General features: G+C 35.8%; 1 protein-coding gene across 14 annotated transcripts in view; it reads right to left on the bottom strand.

Annotated features, from left to right (window-relative positions):
- Nucleotides 1-1,393: 1,393 nt before the first annotated feature.
- LOC18432983 (25S rRNA (cytosine-C(5))-methyltransferase NSUN5) overlaps nt 1,394-18,141 on the bottom strand; it is a 32,140-nt gene continuing 15,392 nt past the window's right edge. For 4 of the 14 annotated variants that reach the window (XM_006843085.4, XM_088867821.1, XM_088867820.1 and 1 more), the window contains 8 exons: nt 17,826-17,924; nt 14,627-14,680; nt 4,185-4,329; nt 3,816-3,877; nt 2,788-2,875; nt 2,473-2,556; nt 2,153-2,314; nt 1,394-1,866 (listed from right to left, as the gene is read on the bottom strand). In XM_006843085.4, the coding sequence (XP_006843148.1) occupies nt 1,538-1,866; nt 2,153-2,314; nt 2,473-2,556; nt 2,788-2,875; nt 3,816-3,877; nt 4,185-4,329; nt 14,627-14,680; nt 17,826-17,924 (1,023 nt within the window). In that variant the 3' untranslated portion in view covers nt 1,394-1,537. Of the gene's footprint in view, nt 1,867-2,152; nt 2,315-2,472; nt 2,557-2,787; nt 2,876-3,815; nt 3,878-4,184; nt 4,330-10,318; nt 13,769-14,626; nt 14,715-17,259; nt 17,925-18,141 lie in introns of those variants that run through there. The other 10 variants (XR_016056211.1, XM_088867826.1, XM_088867824.1 and 7 more) reach the window with 9 other exon arrangements.

Below are 18,141 nucleotides of genomic sequence, written 5' to 3'. Positions count from 1 at the left end.
CTACATACTATATTTTTAATACCCTTTTATTTTCCTTCGTTTCCGATTTATCTATTATTTTTTTTATTTTCCACAATATGTTTCTAACGTGTTTAATTAGGGTTTTCATTAATGAAAAATATTTTGTGGTGCCCACAGGATCAAATTGTACCTGTGGTGTAATATCCAAAACCCCATGTCTGAAGTGCTTGTTTTTTGGACCCCAAAGTTCTCCAATCATCTTTAATTATCTCTAAGAAAAAGTTTTCTACATGAATTTCCACTCCAAGATTGACTGTCTGTCATTTGATGGATGAGGTTTTAAGAGTTTCATTCTTTTTGTGGAAACATATTATTAGAGAGTTAATCAAAGGCAACCATAATTCAGGTGTGTTTTATTTCTAGTTCGGAGTTCAAGGAGAGTGTGGGGAAGTTAAAGTTTCATTTTAAGGGCGTGAAAATGAAGCTTGAAGTTTCATGAAACCAGTGAATTCAACCCTTAGAGGCCTCGAACTAACCGCCAAATGTAATCTGACCCTACAAGTTTCAAATTGCATGGAGTGCCTTACAAAAAAAAAAAGGAAAAATAAAAAAATAAAAATAAAAAAAAATAATAGACGTACTTCAACTTTGTGAGCTTAATAAATTTGGCCCTCGTACAATTTTATTATTAAAAAAGGGATGAAGTTTCTACAAGGCTTACGCTTTATGAAAACGGAATAAAACCTCATTCCAAATTACCATCCGGAAAGCACTTTCAACAACACAAAACTCCATGATGGATCCAAAACCAATTTCCAACACTAAAAATAAAATCTAAAACTTGAAAAATGATACAGATCTTATGAATTTATGAACACTTATTTTGAAGGCGAAATGGACAGTCTAAATAATTTGTTATAATAATTATTTTTAAAACTTGAAATCCTAATTTTCTTTTACCACCATAATGCTTAAACCAAGATTATCAATGTAAAAGTTTTCCAATACTTGAATTGTAATTTTTGATGAGTTACGAAGTGATGCTTTACTTAATTTGATAAGGCCGCAACCCTGTCAGACCATTTTCCTTAAAAAATTACAAGAAAAGGGGCTTCTTTATACAATTGACCTATTATGGAACTATTTTTTAGTATAAAAAAACGGATCCATACAATAATTTCCCTTATTTATTACTCGTGACATCCCATAAAACCTCGATGGGACCATTTTTATGAACAATCTAAAGATAAAAAAGGAGAGAAAAAAACAGAAGGAAAAAGAGAGAGAAAAGAAATTACAGCATGTTTAGGCCCTCAACTAAGGTACACCATAAAATTATCAAAATAAAAAAATACCCCTAGTTAATTTTGAACATGGAAAGTTTGTACGTTCTTCATAACCCCATTTTTTAAATGAATAATGGAAACTGAGGTTGAGAGAATAGCTCTTGCTTTATAAATAAACACAAGGAAAGGAAATCAATTAATTAATTAATTAACGTCAAAGCCTTTTCCCAACAAAAGGAAAGGAAAGCAATTAATAAAAGTTTAAATGCAAAATCATATATATATATTACTCAGGCACAATATTGTACACTGTTTTTTGGTTTTTTATACCTCATTTCAGGTGAAAAGAGCAGCCTTTGAGACATCTTGAGGAAAGGACAGAATGGTAATTTGAACTGGCTTCTATACGTAGAATTCTTTGCCTGATCAATCGATCCAGTGAATCCACCAAATCTGGGTCCAGCTTTTCTTGACCCATTGTTAAGTTTGAGAGACTCCGGCAAGTTTTCTACTCTTTTGATGGTTTCTTCAAGTGGGATTGCGACCTTCTTTCTAACAAATAAAGCAATGAAAAATCCCTCCTTATCCTGCACCATATCTGTCCGAACCAAATGTGAAGCTGAAAACATATGCAAATACATGAGCAAATGCATGAACCATCCAAAACTGAAACAAGCACCCAGAAAACACTGCAATTACATAAGCTCATAAACCTGTGTATATATGTATGTGTGTGGGTGTGGGTGAGAGAGAGAGAGAGAGAGAGAGAGCATAAAATAGAAAGAAAACGGAAAATACCCAAGCAGAGCAAATGCATAAAAAAGGAAACAAAATGCAAAATACATGAGCACCCCATGATCCTGACAAGAGAGACAGACGCGAAATATGAAATTTGGGACACTCACAGCCTTCAAAAACTGGAAGACCACGGCGGGGCCACTGTGGAAAAGGAGATGCCAATTCGAAGTTGAGGGAAGCAGCCAGTGGGAGAACTGAATTCACGACATCCTCATTTTCAATTTGATGGATGGAGCATGTGCTGTATACCACCCTTTCGACTGAGGGAACTGCAAATAAAAAATATAAGAGGGTTGTTTTGGAGGCCTTTTTTTTTCTTTTCTTTTCCTTATTTTCCTGAAAGAGTGATTTGGTGCTCTTCACAAATAAATGCATTCAAATGTCAATTGACATTGTTGGATTTGTTGTTGAAATAGTTCATACTTACATGACAGCGCATGAGCAAGGGCCCTTGATTGAAAAGCAGCTAACTTCTTTGCTCTTTCCCTTTCTGCATCATCATCAGATAGACCTGAATATATGTAGAAATTAGTGAAACATTACCAAAAACACACGAAATTGAAAAACGAATTTGTCTTAAAACACTACAAGACTTACCATTATTATTGGTTACTTGACATGGCCAGGAATAACACAGATTTTTCCCTAGTCGGAACTAATTTTTACAAAAAGATTACCCAGTTTGTATTCTCAAAGAAAAGGAAAAATGGAAAAGACCAGAGACTATGACATTATATGTCACCTGTTCCATAAGATGGAAGCAAATGATCCAATCTGTCAATAGCAGTTCCAGATCCAGAGCAGGAAGGATCTAAAAGAATGGCACGAACCTGCATAATAGCCATCAGAAAATGCACATATTATGATGAGTTCTGACTGCCAACATATTTTAGAAGATACAGCATGTAATATTTTTAGAAGATAGAGCATGTAAGAGTGTAAGACAAGTTATAATTTAGAACGACCGGGTTAAGAAAAGAAGTAGCTAACTTATCACGAAGCAAGAAAACTGATGCTTCAAAATAAATACTTATAATTCATAAACCATAATGCTCTGGTTTCAGAAGAAAAAAGATGTGATGCCTTGTAGTACACATAACAAAAATTCATTAAAACAATCTATAAAGCAAACAAGTCAAATCTCACTAGACCATATGAAAAAGGCAATGACAATGAAATAAAGGTAAAAAAGGCATAACAATGAAACACCAAGTTAAAAATTCCAATTCAGTGGAATATCTCAATGTTTCTCATGATGATCAATGCATACTTCTCCAGTACTCGAGGCTCAATTCTTCTTAAATATTTCCCTAGAATGTTAATTTTGGAGGCATTTTCTCTCTGGTCACTTCTATATAACAATTCTATGAGAAATTCTTTCTCAAGTGGGTAGCTACTAAAGGTTTGCTCCTCACAAATCCATGCATGATTGGGAAGTTCTCAACGAGCAATTCTCTTTCCCTTTAGATGAACATGCAGAATACAGAAGTCATTAGGCATTCGGAGGCACTGCAAGCAACGAATATAACATTGGTAAAATGACAGCTAAAAACAAGTCCAAATGGTTTCACAACAACATTGAAGTGTATCATTTGATTTTACATGAAAATCTTATGATATGAATACCCTCAATCTGGTCTAGGAGAAATATGTGGAGTTAATTCAAAGGATGTCAATGAAGCAAAGGTCCTCAATGGAAAAGAAAAGGAATAAAATTTGTTACAATTAAATTACATCAAAATAAAAAATTTGTAGAATGTATAAGGATACCTTTGAAAAAGGGGCTTCTCTCATATTTATCTTCAGGAAATCCTCGTGCAAAATTTCCACATCTAAATCAAGTGAAGGACAATAGAAGGAAACATGGCATTCTGTATGGACACAATTTCAACCAAGGACAGAAGAAATTTGATTGAATAGTAGCAACAATGAAATGAAGATCATCAAAGCATCTGATTTCTTATTGATATTACCATTTATATTGCCCACAAATAGATTAACATTTCAAGGTTTTAGGTTACAATGACATTAAAACACAAATTATAATAAGTTTTTGACCATATTTTATCTCAATAATCAATGACAATTATGGAACTCCATAATAGACAATTACTTATTAATTTATAGTGAAAAGGATACTGGAAGCTCCAGAACGTTTGATAGTGTCTTCTAATACTTTTATCCTATCCTTATGTAACTCACAGGCTATCACCTTGCCCCTTCCTTGCATAAGTGCTGTAAGCTGAGCAGTTTTGTTACCTGGTGCTGAACAAGCATCAAGAACCTAAATAATGAAAAAAGATTCAAAATTATATAAGTTTAGAACAACACCAAAATGGAAAAAGAAAATAAGCTCCAAAATTTGTCATTCATAACAGCAATACAAAATGCATATGAAAAGAAATGAATGATCAAACAGATGTATAAGGATTGCTAGAACATTATATGAGATGCATACAGCTCCTCAATGGGGATGAAAAAGTCGAAACATACAATCAAGAGGGATGCTAATGAGATATATTGTCATTAGAAAGCAGCTCCAAGGGTTCACAGAAAGAAGCTAACAAGATTAGGTTACCCTCAACAGCAGTTTCATAGGGGAGAATACAGTGGGATCATGCCAATAACATTCTGTCAAGACATACGTTTTTGTTTGATAGACTCAATTAAAGAATCTCATAATATTTTAAAAGTGCAACAAAGTATTGCTGGCTTTACTTATCATATATTATCATGATAAGCATCTGTTTGACTATTTAGCAATATTTGATAATTTTATGACAGTTTTGGCTGTCAAATTTAGTATGTGTTATTTTACATTTTTTAGATGCTGGAATTGTTTGAGCCTCTCTTCTTCTTACTAATTTCACCTAACCTTGCAATCTATCTCTCTTGGATTGCCTCTTCGATTGGTAATAGTTAGGTGGAAACCATGAGTATTATTTAATACAGAATCAAATGAGAACATCATACGTCAAAATATCTCAAGTAGAACTCAACATACAGATAAAATTATATTCACAAAAGAAAGCACAAAGCCAGAAACCCAACTAAAGCCACAAACAATAGTCAAAATTCACAAACAAGCTCAATATGGAAGTACTAATTTATAAGACATATTATAAGAAGGAAAAATTGTATCTTGTTTGAAACACACATTTAAAAAAGATGATCAAACCTAAAATTGGATGCCCCCTGCCAAACAAACTAGCTACTCCTGTTGGAATAATCACTCCATATTTCATTGACAACACTATTGCACAACCAAAAGCTCGATATTGGTTGCTTCTAACAACATCATCAAAGTATGCATTGTTCACCATTTTGCCTCATTGAGAGGTTTAAATATCCTCATCATATTCCACGCTTAGCAAATCACACCCAGCATAATAAATATGCATAAAGTAATGCAATAAACACATGAAATAACTAACTTGATTTGTTCTCCAATTAGGCAATGTGAGCGATTCCCTAAGCATGCAAAAGCATTGCTTGAGTACACTAAAATGCATTCTGTATTATTCTTAAGGGACGAATGACACAAGTTGAATAACTCTGGGCTCCAAAGAGCCTTCAAGGTGATAATGAACACTACAGTATGAGGACAAGGAAGCTCATGGCATTTGTGTAACTTACATCCACTCAGTAGGGTTTACACAGCTTGTTAAAAGCAACAATAACTCCGTATATAAAACTAAACCAATATATTTATATTTATATTTATATTCAGCTTCCTCTTATTTCCATTTTTCATGCAAATAGAGCTTACATTTAATAGGTTTGGTTACCAAAAGGAGGGGGGTGAAACTGTCAACTATTCAACTTGAGCAAAGAGAGCAAACCAGAAGCAAATAAGAGATATTCTATAATCCCCGATAGATGTCGAACATGAATCAAATGTATCATAACAAAATGATGACGTGAGCAATGATGAAGTAGAAAAGAAAGATCCCCAAAATAACATGTGACAGACTAATATTGCGACAACCACCCTCCTCACAGAAAAAGAATTTGAATAAGTAATGGCCAATGAATTGCTAATGCGCCTTAAAGACATTGTTGTTAAATAAGACATTTTAAAAAATAAAACATTGAGAGGTGGTAATGAGGTAGTCATTACATATGATTGCTTAGAAGAGCTACAGAAATCAAAAGGGTCCTCTTTTGTTTTGTGAAATTGGAAATCAAAAGGGTCTTAGAAGCAAAAATGGTGCAATTAGTAGAAACTCCGAGGGAGGCAACAGCCCATATAGATGCATTTATTGGTGCTTAAGAGATGCATTTGTGTGCATTGCTTCCACTCACATTGGCAGACAAAAATCCATAGTTAATTGTGATTGTTCAGGTCACTAGGTTATGAAATTTGACTTATTCTTATTTCTTGACACATGGTCAACCATTTACATCTTGATTATAATGTCCTTCTTGGCATGACATGGTTGAAATTGATTTGCTATCGCATGATGCACTTTAAAAGATGGCTGATTTTATTGTTATATTTTGCTTTTATTATGATGACTGACTGATGTGACACTGTTTATGAAGTTCAAAGATGGTTGATGGTTTTTATTATCACTGACTATAAATGTATAACTTGTGCTGTTGGCATTGCATAATAGGGTCTTAAAAGATGGCTGATAGTGTTCTCATATTTTCTTTTATTATGATAAACTGGCTGACTAATATGACATGGTTTGTAAAGTTAAAAGATGTTTGATGTTTTCTCTTTTTTGGATAAATTAGCAAGGGAAAGGTTCCCAAGCCAGTTCTCATTAAAAGTAAAATATCAGTTACATCTTTCAAGCACCAATAAAATATCAGTTACTTCTTTTTACCAGCTTCGGAAGCATCCATGGTCATGATATTTTAACTTAATAGAATTACCAATAATGCAGAGATGCTTTCCACCAAAGGATGGTTGCACCACGACTCAGTTACTACTGCTCACGGGTAGAACTTCAGCCTCATGTTATTTGACACATTTCCACAAGGACCACAAAATACTATCATAAAGCTCCCAGTTGAGTTTTGTAAAAATACCGATATTTCCAGATCCACCAGGATACCCTGGACGCAACCATTGACTATTAATTTCTGCCATCCCAATGGCACTGCCCTCCAAGAGATTTCTTTTATCATACTACCCCCATCTCTCTAAATGGAATCCCAAAAGTCTCCAGGAGCTTCTTCTCAATAGAATGGAAGGTACATCTACAAACTGCGACTAAATCATTCACAAACTTTATGATTTTCCTTAGGTGACCCTTTCCATGTGTGTCACCACACCTTTTATAATCTTCTACTCGTCTCCTGCCATATAAAACATAAGATTGTAGAAAACAAGGCTAGCCAAATTCCTTCGAAACCCTTAGACAACCATCTGCTTTTTAACCATTCCGAAAGAGAAACTTATAAGATTATCTTCTTGAATAATAACCTGTATCCCAGTTTGAGCTGCAAGAAAAGCCCACAAAAGTTTCAGGAAGGAATGTGCCAATTAAACAGGATTCTCCAGTACCTCTTCTCTATTACAAAAGAGGCAATGGGAAACCAAAAGTAACCCTCTTTTTTGTAAGAAGTGTGGGGTTCACTATCCATCATTAAGTGCTAGACCAGTTACCACAGGATGAGCTTCAGTTTTCCATATGGCTTTGAATATAGAACAAGGGTAGATGCCTCGTAACAATCTCTCATGCACTGGTCACCGTATCCAAACTAGTACTAGTTCTTCCAGAACGGAATGGCAGAATTGAATTCATGTAGCCAACCTCAAATGGTTGGGATAAGACTCGGATGATGATGATGATTCACTAGTTCTTGCTTTTATTTTATATGGTCTAAATAGTGACATTTAATTGTGTTATAAACGCACTTCTGCATCCCTCAAAATTTCTATTAATTGCACTATTTATGGCTTTTAAAATCCTAAAACATGTATCACTCTTATAGACAACTGCATATGTAACGACTACCTTATTGTCACTTCCCAACAACTTGAATACGTCTTAGTGTCTTCTTAGGCATCTGGAATCCATTGGCTAAAATTATTTTTCTGCAATAAGGTGTAGTTATGTTGATGGCCATCCTTTTGTATGTTGCATAAAACCTATTAGAGTGTTTGGATTTCATCTTCCCATCTGAATTCATAATTTTTATTTTAGTTGAATAGTTGACAATTGCATCTACCTATGACACTCATAAACATAGGGGCCAATCTAAATGCATAAAAACGTAAAAATAAAAATAAACTGAATAGAAACAAAAATAATATGATTTATTTTGATATAACATTTTTATTTTTACTTTCAACAAAACTAGCTAAATATTGCCTAATAAATGCAACTTATGCGAACAACCAAAGCCCCCATAACCCATAACATGGTATTTGTCACACGTTGAGCAATTTAATTGCGCAGGCAAAAAGCTCCTCGACATACCAAACAATTATTCAACCTGCAACTTTCATCCCCAATAAATGCTATAGAAAGTATCTTTAGTGTTTTTTAAGAAATGCATTCACATGCTTAAGAATGGCTAATCAACTCAATTGAAAAGCAAAAGAAATTTGTCATCACAATAGTTTTAACACAAGTGACGATTGGATTTATGTGGGAAACGACAAAGATAAAAATTTCTCAACAAGGGATAATGGTGAAGAGATCATGCCGTGAGAATGTTCCTACAAGCGGCCATAATTAAGCTGCTAGTCAATTGCAAGATATCATTACAAGTAAAAAATATGGGGTACTTCATATAATTGGAGAAGATAATTTATTGCTCAGGGGTATGATGTTAGATCATATTTTTTTATGATGTGCTCAGTTTCATTTTTTGTCTATTAATTTGGTTTATAACCTTAATACAATGTCATAATTTAGAGGATTTTGTTTGTTCTTGATAGATTTGAACCTTAATACTTTCACAATTGTTGGAGATTTTGTTTGCTCCTGATAGATTTGGTTAGGTTAGTGCTTTCTTTCATTAATAAAAGTTTTATCTAAAAGTTGAAATCCACTTTAGAAATACTTTTTCATGTACAATGTTGATGTTTATGTGTATGTGTGTGTGAGTGAGAGAGAGAGAGAGAGAGAGATTCTAAGCAAGGTGAAGATCAAAGATGTTCCTGAAATAAAGAAGAAAATGAGAAGAGAGGCCCAAATATAAAAGTCATAAAATATAACTAGATGGATCTCTAAACACATTATGATACCATATATTCACAAAATGTGGAAAGCCAGCGTTATCTTTATCGCAGATTTCAAATTTCATAATATTCTTTAGGGAAAATGACAAAGCCTCCCTCCAAAAAACGCTTTCCAATGGGACGCCCCTCCCATTTGTTTTTGGGTAGACTTTCTTCCCCTTATTTTTTTCTTTATATCCCAAAACCCCACTTGCACCAGCCAAGGGGGAGGAATTAATTTTATGACAAACTTTCCCTTTCAATTAGATTTTGTTTTTTTTAAGAAAAGGTCGGATCTCTCTCAACCGTCAAAATCTTGGATCCCTCTTTCTCATCCCACTCTTCAATGATCCACAACCACCTCCCTCCCTCTCTCTCTCTCTCTCTCTCTCTCTCTCTCTCTCTCTCTCTCAAAACAACTATCTATGTGTAAAATAATCCTTATGTCTCTCTGCTGGTCTAACCCCAAAATCTCAGCACTCTCTCGCCACCCTCCAAAATCTCCCTCCTTCCCCCTCCCTCCCTCCATCCCTCCCTCTCCAGTGGCACAAGAGATCACATCACTGCTCATAACTCCTGCATATAGACTCTCTGCAAATTCCTCATACTCCAATTTGAATGATAAGAAGCAATTTAGCAGCAAAGAAACTAAGGGTGATCCATTCCTATGCACTCAATGGAACTGAGAGAAGTTTGATGACATCTTAATACAAAATAAAAAATACAAGCCCATTTGTGGGAAAGAAAACTCTGGTTCAAGAAAAGACACTGAACAATACCTATCCAGTGTTTTTAAAATGCGGATGCGGTTCAATGCAGCCCGGATGCGGGTGCATCGCAATGATGCGGTCAATAAACGTAAAAATATTCTAAAAAGTCTACAAAAATAAGTTAATGCATAGAAAAAAATATGAAGGTGATATATGTGATAGTAGGTATTTTAGTATAATGATTAACTTCAAAACTATTAGCTGTCGGAGATTCTGTATCCAGTTATCCACTATCCCGTGATAGAAACTAGAAACTTGAAACCAACTTCATAAAGCATTCAACAATCAACAACCATAAGTACAAATTTGCACCATAAGCACAACCATCAACAACCATAAGTACAACCATAAGCACAAAATAGTGATATTACAAAATACAAACCAAACGTCAAGTCCAAGAAGAGTTAATAGTTAATAACTTAATACAATCATCCATTTTGAGAGTCAATTTTGAAATTTGAACTTCATTTTTTCAAATATCAATCAAACAAGTCATCTTGAGAGTCGTCTTGCGCATCATTAATATCATCCTCGACGGCCTCCATGTATTCTTCTTCATCGGTCTCCTCTGAGTCAGCTTCCTCCTTGACCTTTGAAGCTAATGTGCGAGTGCGACTAGACCCAGCAGCTCCTCTACTCCGCTATGCTCTAGTGTTAGGTCGATCTTCTTCATTAACCCCTGTTGCTAGCTCGACATCAAGCCATGTAAGATCCTCACCCTCAAACACACGCTCTTGTCTTGGATCCACGGTCCACTCACTAATGGAATCACCATCAGCTTCATATAATTGAATAGGGTTGAGCTTCGTGCGATTGTCATACCTCTCCCGAAGCCGCTCGTTATACCGCACATAAACCAAATCATTCAACTTTTTCTGCTCCAACCTATTTCTTTTTTTTGTATGGGGCTGTGGTAGAAATTTGAAATCAGATAAATTAGATTAGAAAATTGAAATTCAAGAAATAAGGATTAAGGAATAAGGAGTAAAGGACTTACATGCTCAAATGTACTCCAATTGTGCTCACAACCAGATGAGCTACATGTGAGATTCAACACTCGAATAGCGAAACATTATAGATTTGGTGTCTCGCTTCCATATAATGCCCGCTATGCAGCTGAATAATATTTTATAATTTAGAATATAGTTAAAAATTAAGGGTATAAAATAAACAATAAAACTATGCATAAAGTAAGAGACAGTAAGATTATTTTTAGGCTTTTGGCCTTTACCTGGATCTGTAGTGTCCCTATTCGAGTGGTAATATCTCTCCCAAAGTTTCTCAAGGCTAACTTGAACTTAATCAATTCATGGCTCTGGATCTCATCCTGGATATCTTTGTCTGGCACCAACCTCTCCAGCACCTCTAAGAACCCACCATTTATTACACGATCTGACTCAATGGATGGGTGCTTGTAGTGAAGAGATGGGTTTAGAAAATAACCGATTGAATGGAGGTGCCTGTGAAGCTGGGTATCCCATCTCCTATCAATAATTTCAAGCATAGCCTTACGCATATTTTCATTATCCTTTAAAACATCTTTTATTTCAGTTCTTGCCCTAGTCATTGCCTCATGTATGTAGCCCATGGAGGGGTTCGCATCACCATCAACCAGTCGAAGCATTCTCATTAAAGGGCGAGCCACCTCCCATGCAATAATTACTTGACTCCAAAAAGATGTATTCAAAGTAATTTTTTCAACCTTTCTCCCATCCTTACGCTTTGACCATTTTCTTTGACTCCATTGCTTTGAAGCAAACATGGACCTCAAGGCACTTTTTTGCTTGGCTAAGCTTCGAAGAGTAAGAAATGACGTGGCAAATCTAGTGATACCCGGTCTCACTAATTCTCTCTTCTTTGTAAAAGACCTCATCATGCTTAAGACTATGGTGTGATTGTAAATAAATCCAACAACAAACATAGCTCTTGAAATCACCCCACTAAATAAAGATGTTGTACCCATTTCCTTAAGCATAAGATTAACACAGTGAGTTGCACAAGGTGTCCAAAACATATGCTTCCTTTTCAAAGTCAAGAAATACCCAGCTGCAGCATAACTAGCACCATTGTCAATGATAATTTGTACCACATTTTGTTCCCCAACAAAATCGACAATCTCATCCATCAAGCTAGATAAGTATATACCAGCATGTGACTTGTCTGATGCATCAATAGACTTAACAAAAAAAGTACCTGTTGGGTAGTTAACCAAAAAATTAATGAATGCCCTTGATTCCCCATCGGACCAACCATCACACATAATAGTGGCCCCATATTTCTCCCACCCTTCTCTCTGAGAAATGAAAATTTTATTCACATTAAATACAGCATCCTTCAACAAGGGCTCCCTAACCTCATGTAGTGAAATAGGAATAAGTCCTGCGCCATATTGCCCAATTGCCTGAACCATACATGCAAAATTATTCAGAGTTATAGTATTAAAAGGAATGTCGGCCATGTAAATCCACTTTGCAATCCACTTACATACCGACTTCCTTTGTTCTTTCTTATATTTATTGTCAATTGTGGTTTGTTTTGTTTTTTTCTTTCTCTCCTGAACCACAATTTCGGGGCTAGGGTTGAAAAAAGAATCCATTGGCCCCTTAGAGAGAGATGTTCTTCTCTCAGCACTACCACCAATATTTATAACCCTCTCTCTTGAGGTTGGAGTATGAGTACCCCTTTGCCTCATAGCAACTTCAGACATACCATCATCATCATCATCAACATCATCAAATAATTGCATATCATCAAGTAATTCCTTTCTTTTCTTTTCTTTTTTCTCTTTATCTTTTTTCAATTTATCCAAATATTCTCTAATCTCCCTTTTTATATCATCTGTAGCCTGTGGGCATGCTCTTACATTCCCATAAATTCCGGTTAAATGCTCTTTTTATCGAAAAATACCACCCATATAAGTATCTCCACAGAGCAAGCATATCACACAATTTCTATCTTTCGGATTTTTTAGTTTAGCATATTTCTAAGCCAGATCTTTGTTACTAGCAGATTGGGAAGAAGACATTGCCCCAAAAATAAGTATAACAGTATTATTGTACAAGAAGGAATAAACAGTTACTGACTCTGTGAAGTAGTGCTCGATTTCTTCACGGCCTCTGAAATCCCCAATTTCTTATCACAAATTCACCTTAACATCCCCAAATAAACAATAAAAGGCATAAAATGAACATCCAAGTATCAAACAACCGCCAAATCAAAGATATGGATGAAAAAAAAAATTTCGCCAAATTTTTTTTTTCCTTCAATTTGATGCAAAAAACGCCACAAAAGTGGCCGGAAATCTTCGATTAGGAGGTATAGTAGCCCCCCAAACAGTTTCCCTAAACATTGGAACAAAAAAAAGACCATTTTGCCCCTCAAGGGGCAAAATCGAAAAAAAAATTCGTGGAAACAGATGCGAGCAAGATGCGGTCTAATGCGGCCATGATGCAGAATGCGGCCATGATGTGGCCTGATGCGGCGCATATGCGGCCGCATCTGTCAAAAGCGCATATGTGCTTGAACGGGATGCGGATGCGAGCGCATCCCGCATGATGCGGCTGCATTTTAAAACACTGTACCTACCATAAATCAACAGAAAAATATCGAGCACCATCCTTAAAAGAACTAAGTACTCCATCAAAATACAAAAGACGAGCAAAAGAAAACTCAGCAAGAGACCTGCAGAATAAGATTATGCAGCAATTCGCCATTAATCACTTGTCGTGCATTCTAGAACTCAATCTCCTTTTCAGGGGGAGCAGTTAATTCTGAAGCCAAATCAAGAAACCCAAAACAGACCAAGATAAAAGTGAGGTTCGTAAGTGAGTTTGGTACCCAAAAAAAGGGGAATTTAGATAGAAGATCTCTCTTGAGAGTTAACAGATCAGGATCATGTTAAGGAAAGACATAGAGCTTAAAGAGGGAGGAAAGAGATTAGGGAGAGAGAGTGGAGCTCAGATTTTGGGGTAATTCAGAGAGAACTGAATTTACTTCATTTTTTTTCTTTTTTTGAAAAAAAACTGAATTCACTGACCTCCCCCTTGACTGGTACTGAGTTGCCTTTAGGACTTAAAAGAAAAGGTAAAGGGGGAGAAAGTCCGGCCACAAAGGAGTGAGGTCCTTTGCCGGAAAACGTATGGAGGGGAAGCATTGACATCTCCCTAATATTATTGGAGTTTAGTAAAGAATCCTTGATGTACCATAAATCGAATGTTTGATTTGGAAAAACATGGTATGTGTATAAGTTAAACATACAACATTACCAGTGACTGGTGGAAGGGTATTCTTGTCGTCTTGCTTAGTTTTGATGTGCAGCTCTGTGGGTTGTTTAAACTAAGGGTCAAGTGGCTATTTAAATGGGGGCAATCATAATGGAGTGATGATTGATATAGTCTTGAAATTTTTGATCAACTTTGTTCCCAATCAAGTGGATGAGATGGACACCAAGATGAATTTTAGCTATTACGAAACAAGAATATACTTCTTATTATTAATATCATAATTATATTTTTTTATATCTTAGTTTCTTTTCCCCATTCATATTTTAACCATCAAAATGTGAACTACCATAAATTCATCTGAAGTTTAATAGTTCAATGCACAAAGCTTTAAAATAATGAATGTACCATCCATCCAGGTTCTGGCCCCAGGGCAATTGCTGGCATACAACTCGCCTTACTCTAGAAAAATGAAAACAACAAATCAAAGGTTAGGAATAATCAAGCACCAAATGGAATATCGACAACCTAGCAACATCAAAATACCGCCGAAAATAGTATACCACAATTCATCAGAAGGTCATGCAACTATCAAAAGAAACCAAAAGGCCATGGACCTAAAGGAAGAAATAAACGAAAAACAACATACAAATAAACAAAACAGAATCATAGATAACAAAAGATCAAGATGGCAATAAATTTATCCCATTAGTGCCACTGAAACAGCAACATACTTCTTATTGAATTTTTAAGAAAACCCTAGTTGTCAGAAGTTTTGTTATCATATTATTACTCAAATTGTACAGTCCTTTGTGGCCCTTAGAGTCATTTTGGCACTTGTGAGCAGCATAACTTTCCAGGAAAGATATAATGTTGTTAACATCAACCCCACTGAGGAATCATTAGCTGGCAATAAGTTACAGAAGAACACCCTGAGAGGTGTGCTCTCCTCTCAAATTTGAGCAAGGTATATATCCATAGCTAGGAAAAAGAAGATGAAGAAGACAAAGAATGCAAACAAGAAAAGAGGAGGTTGAAATAGACAAAGTCGGTATGGAAGAAAGAGGAGTTAGAAATAAACGAAGAAGAGTTTAAGAGGTCACACAATGATCTTAGAGCTTTTTGTCTTCTTTTGTTTTTTTTTTTCCTTGTAGGAAACACAACTCAAGATTTGGAGCCAAACAAGAGAATCCAAATCTACAGACGAGAACTGACTTTGTGGAGCATTCTTTCCAAAAAGAGCTAGGCCTAGTTTTCACACTCCTACAAGGTTCATACACCTTCTTACTTGTAAATGGGTAGCCTTGAAGCTACAAACATTTAATGTAATATCTTTGCTCAAAAAAGAACAATGTTGTTATTTCTCTAATTCTTCTACTAAGCCTGAGGACACCTCATTTGAAATGTCTAATTTTGGGAAAAAAATGTTCTGGTTCTACACAATCCACTCAATATAAGAAACCCAGAATGGTAACAATTATATTCCATGGGACATGACCACAAGCAACAGCAGTGTTTTCGAGAAGAAACTGTGGTGGCTCAGCGAGGGTGTCTTGGTTTCTTAACTACATGGAACAAATGTATGTCAATGATGAAGAACTCTGCTCCTTTCCATACTAAAAAACCAGAGATACCAACCATCACCCCAATAAAATGCTCATATTTTTCAGCCTCTCTGCTCTCTATGTATGACCCCTCGTTAAGCCCTCTCCGTTGCTGCCAAGAAGCTACACACTTTGCTGTTAGCATGTCCAGGTTATTTCCTTGGTTTAGTGTCGGCATCACAGTGAGCAGCTTCAACGCTCTTAGCAACACCATTTATCCCTTTGACAATATTTTAATCCATTCGAAGCCTTTAACCAATCCAACATATACTCACAAAGTTGCAAACCAGATTGAAACAGGGGCCCTTGTAGAGGGAGAATATCAAGTTAGTAAAGTAAGCCTCCAGATAATCAGAAGACCATGCTCTGGAACACATTTACATGCGTAAATCACTCCTTCAATTGAAATACGGTCAAGTTTGGAAAAAAGATATGCTTTTGAAGAAGTTCAAGATAAATAGAAAGCATTCAAAGCCTTTCAGGAAAGTTTGCAACCCTTAAGACCACGAAAATTCCTATTACTTCAAAAGCCATTGAATAAAAATAATATGTAAGAATTTTAAAACATGTTTGAGAACAAAATACCATGAGATGCTTGCAACTCTCTCTCTCTCTCTCTCTCTCTCTCTCTCTCTCTCTCTCTCTCTCTCTCTCTCTCTCTCTCTCTCTCTCTCTCTCTCTCTCTCTCTCTCTCTCTCTCTCTCTCTCTCTCTCTCTCTCTCTCTCTCTCTCTCTCTCTCTCTCTCTCTCGTCTCTCTCTCTCTCTCTCTCTCTCTCTCTCTCTCTCTCTCTCTCTCTCTCTCTCTCTCTCTCTCTCTCTCTCTCTCTCTCTCTGTTGCTTTTTCCTTTTTGTTGGGTGGGTTTTTTTCCTTTTTTTGGGGGGGGGAGGGGGCAGAAAAAGCTTGAATTGGCATGCAGCCATCAAATCGGGATAAGATATCCATTTCTGGTTAAAATTACCAGCTGCCGAAGTTCTTGACATCAAGTGCAGTAAGTGCTCTTCTCTAATAAAGATGAGCTGAGATAAGCTTGGGTAAGTGACAAGTTGGATTTGTAAGTTCAAAGAATGGGGGCTCCCTTTTTACAAATAATTTCGCATCGATTCAAAGTGAATGTCAATAATGGAAAAAAATATGCAACCATGGGGTACACCCATACAATGCTGAAAGAACTATGCTCACTCTTTTTTGCATTTTTTTTTTGAAGTTAGAACTATGCTCGCTCAGAGTCTCCCAGATGTCACACACTGCATTGCTGCAAAATTCTAATTGAGGGCCACCATTAATAAATAGTTCAAAAGATTTAGATGAATTGACTGCTTCCATAACTATCAGCTTTACAGTAAATTTATGTATTTTTGCCCAAAAATAATGAAGTCAATTATTTGCACACACACTCGTGTATATAACAAGGAAAAAGTTTATATAAGGATGCTACCTTATAATGTAGAACTATGGATGCCCCTCAAAAATCCATCGGAAAAGGTAGTTTTAATGTTGAAAAACCCTTAGATTGATCATCTCGACATCGAAATGTATGACCATGAAAAATAAAAAGATTTTAAGTCTCAGAAATAGTGCATTTTAAAACATATTATCTACACCATCCATTTTCAAGATTTTCATATGTTTATAGATCTACTTGAGATAATCCTGATAACATTTTACATCAAAATTATATACCATGATAAAATTTGAAGAGCACCGTACCTCTACACCTACGGATGTAGAGAATGAAAGTTTTGAAGGGCACCCATGATAATCCTAATAACATTTTACACATGCATGTATTATGTTTATACAAATGTAACATATGTGCATGGAATATCCAGTACACTGGTATAACACCAAGTACCGGCCTAAATTTAAATAACAATGCAGTTAGAAAACCCCTTCATTTAGTACTTTTTCTTTCTTATTTACCCAAATGGAAACATTAAGCATGGCCCAAGATGCTCCCAAGTATGTTCTAGAAAGAGTTGCTTAAGGAGAACAAAAAGTTACTTGCAAGAAAACACTTCCATTTAGGACAAGTGGATGGTCATGCAAATCTGTTCCCGGTGGAAGCACGAGCAAATCTAGAACCAAATCATCCATTTTGACCTACACAAAGAACAAATTCATACTCATTATACCGCAAATTACCAATATTCCTACACCAGAGGAACCCAACCAATCAATGATTTTAGTTGTTTTCTGCTAATCCTGATCGGTTTGCACTAATCCAGTCGACATTTATATTTGTGTAAAACAGATCTCAGAGTCCATGAGAACTCTTCCATTCTGGTCAATGTAAAATAGAAAAAGACCAAGTTTGAAG

Source organism: Amborella trichopoda, chromosome 5 (assembly GCF_054954075.1).
Source record: "Amborella trichopoda isolate Santa Cruz 75 chromosome 5, AtrichopodaSantaCruz75HAP2 v2.0, whole genome shotgun sequence".
Taxonomy (NCBI): domain Eukaryota; kingdom Viridiplantae; phylum Streptophyta; class Magnoliopsida; order Amborellales; family Amborellaceae; genus Amborella; species Amborella trichopoda.
This window is presented reverse-complemented; position numbering and strand designations above follow the sequence as displayed.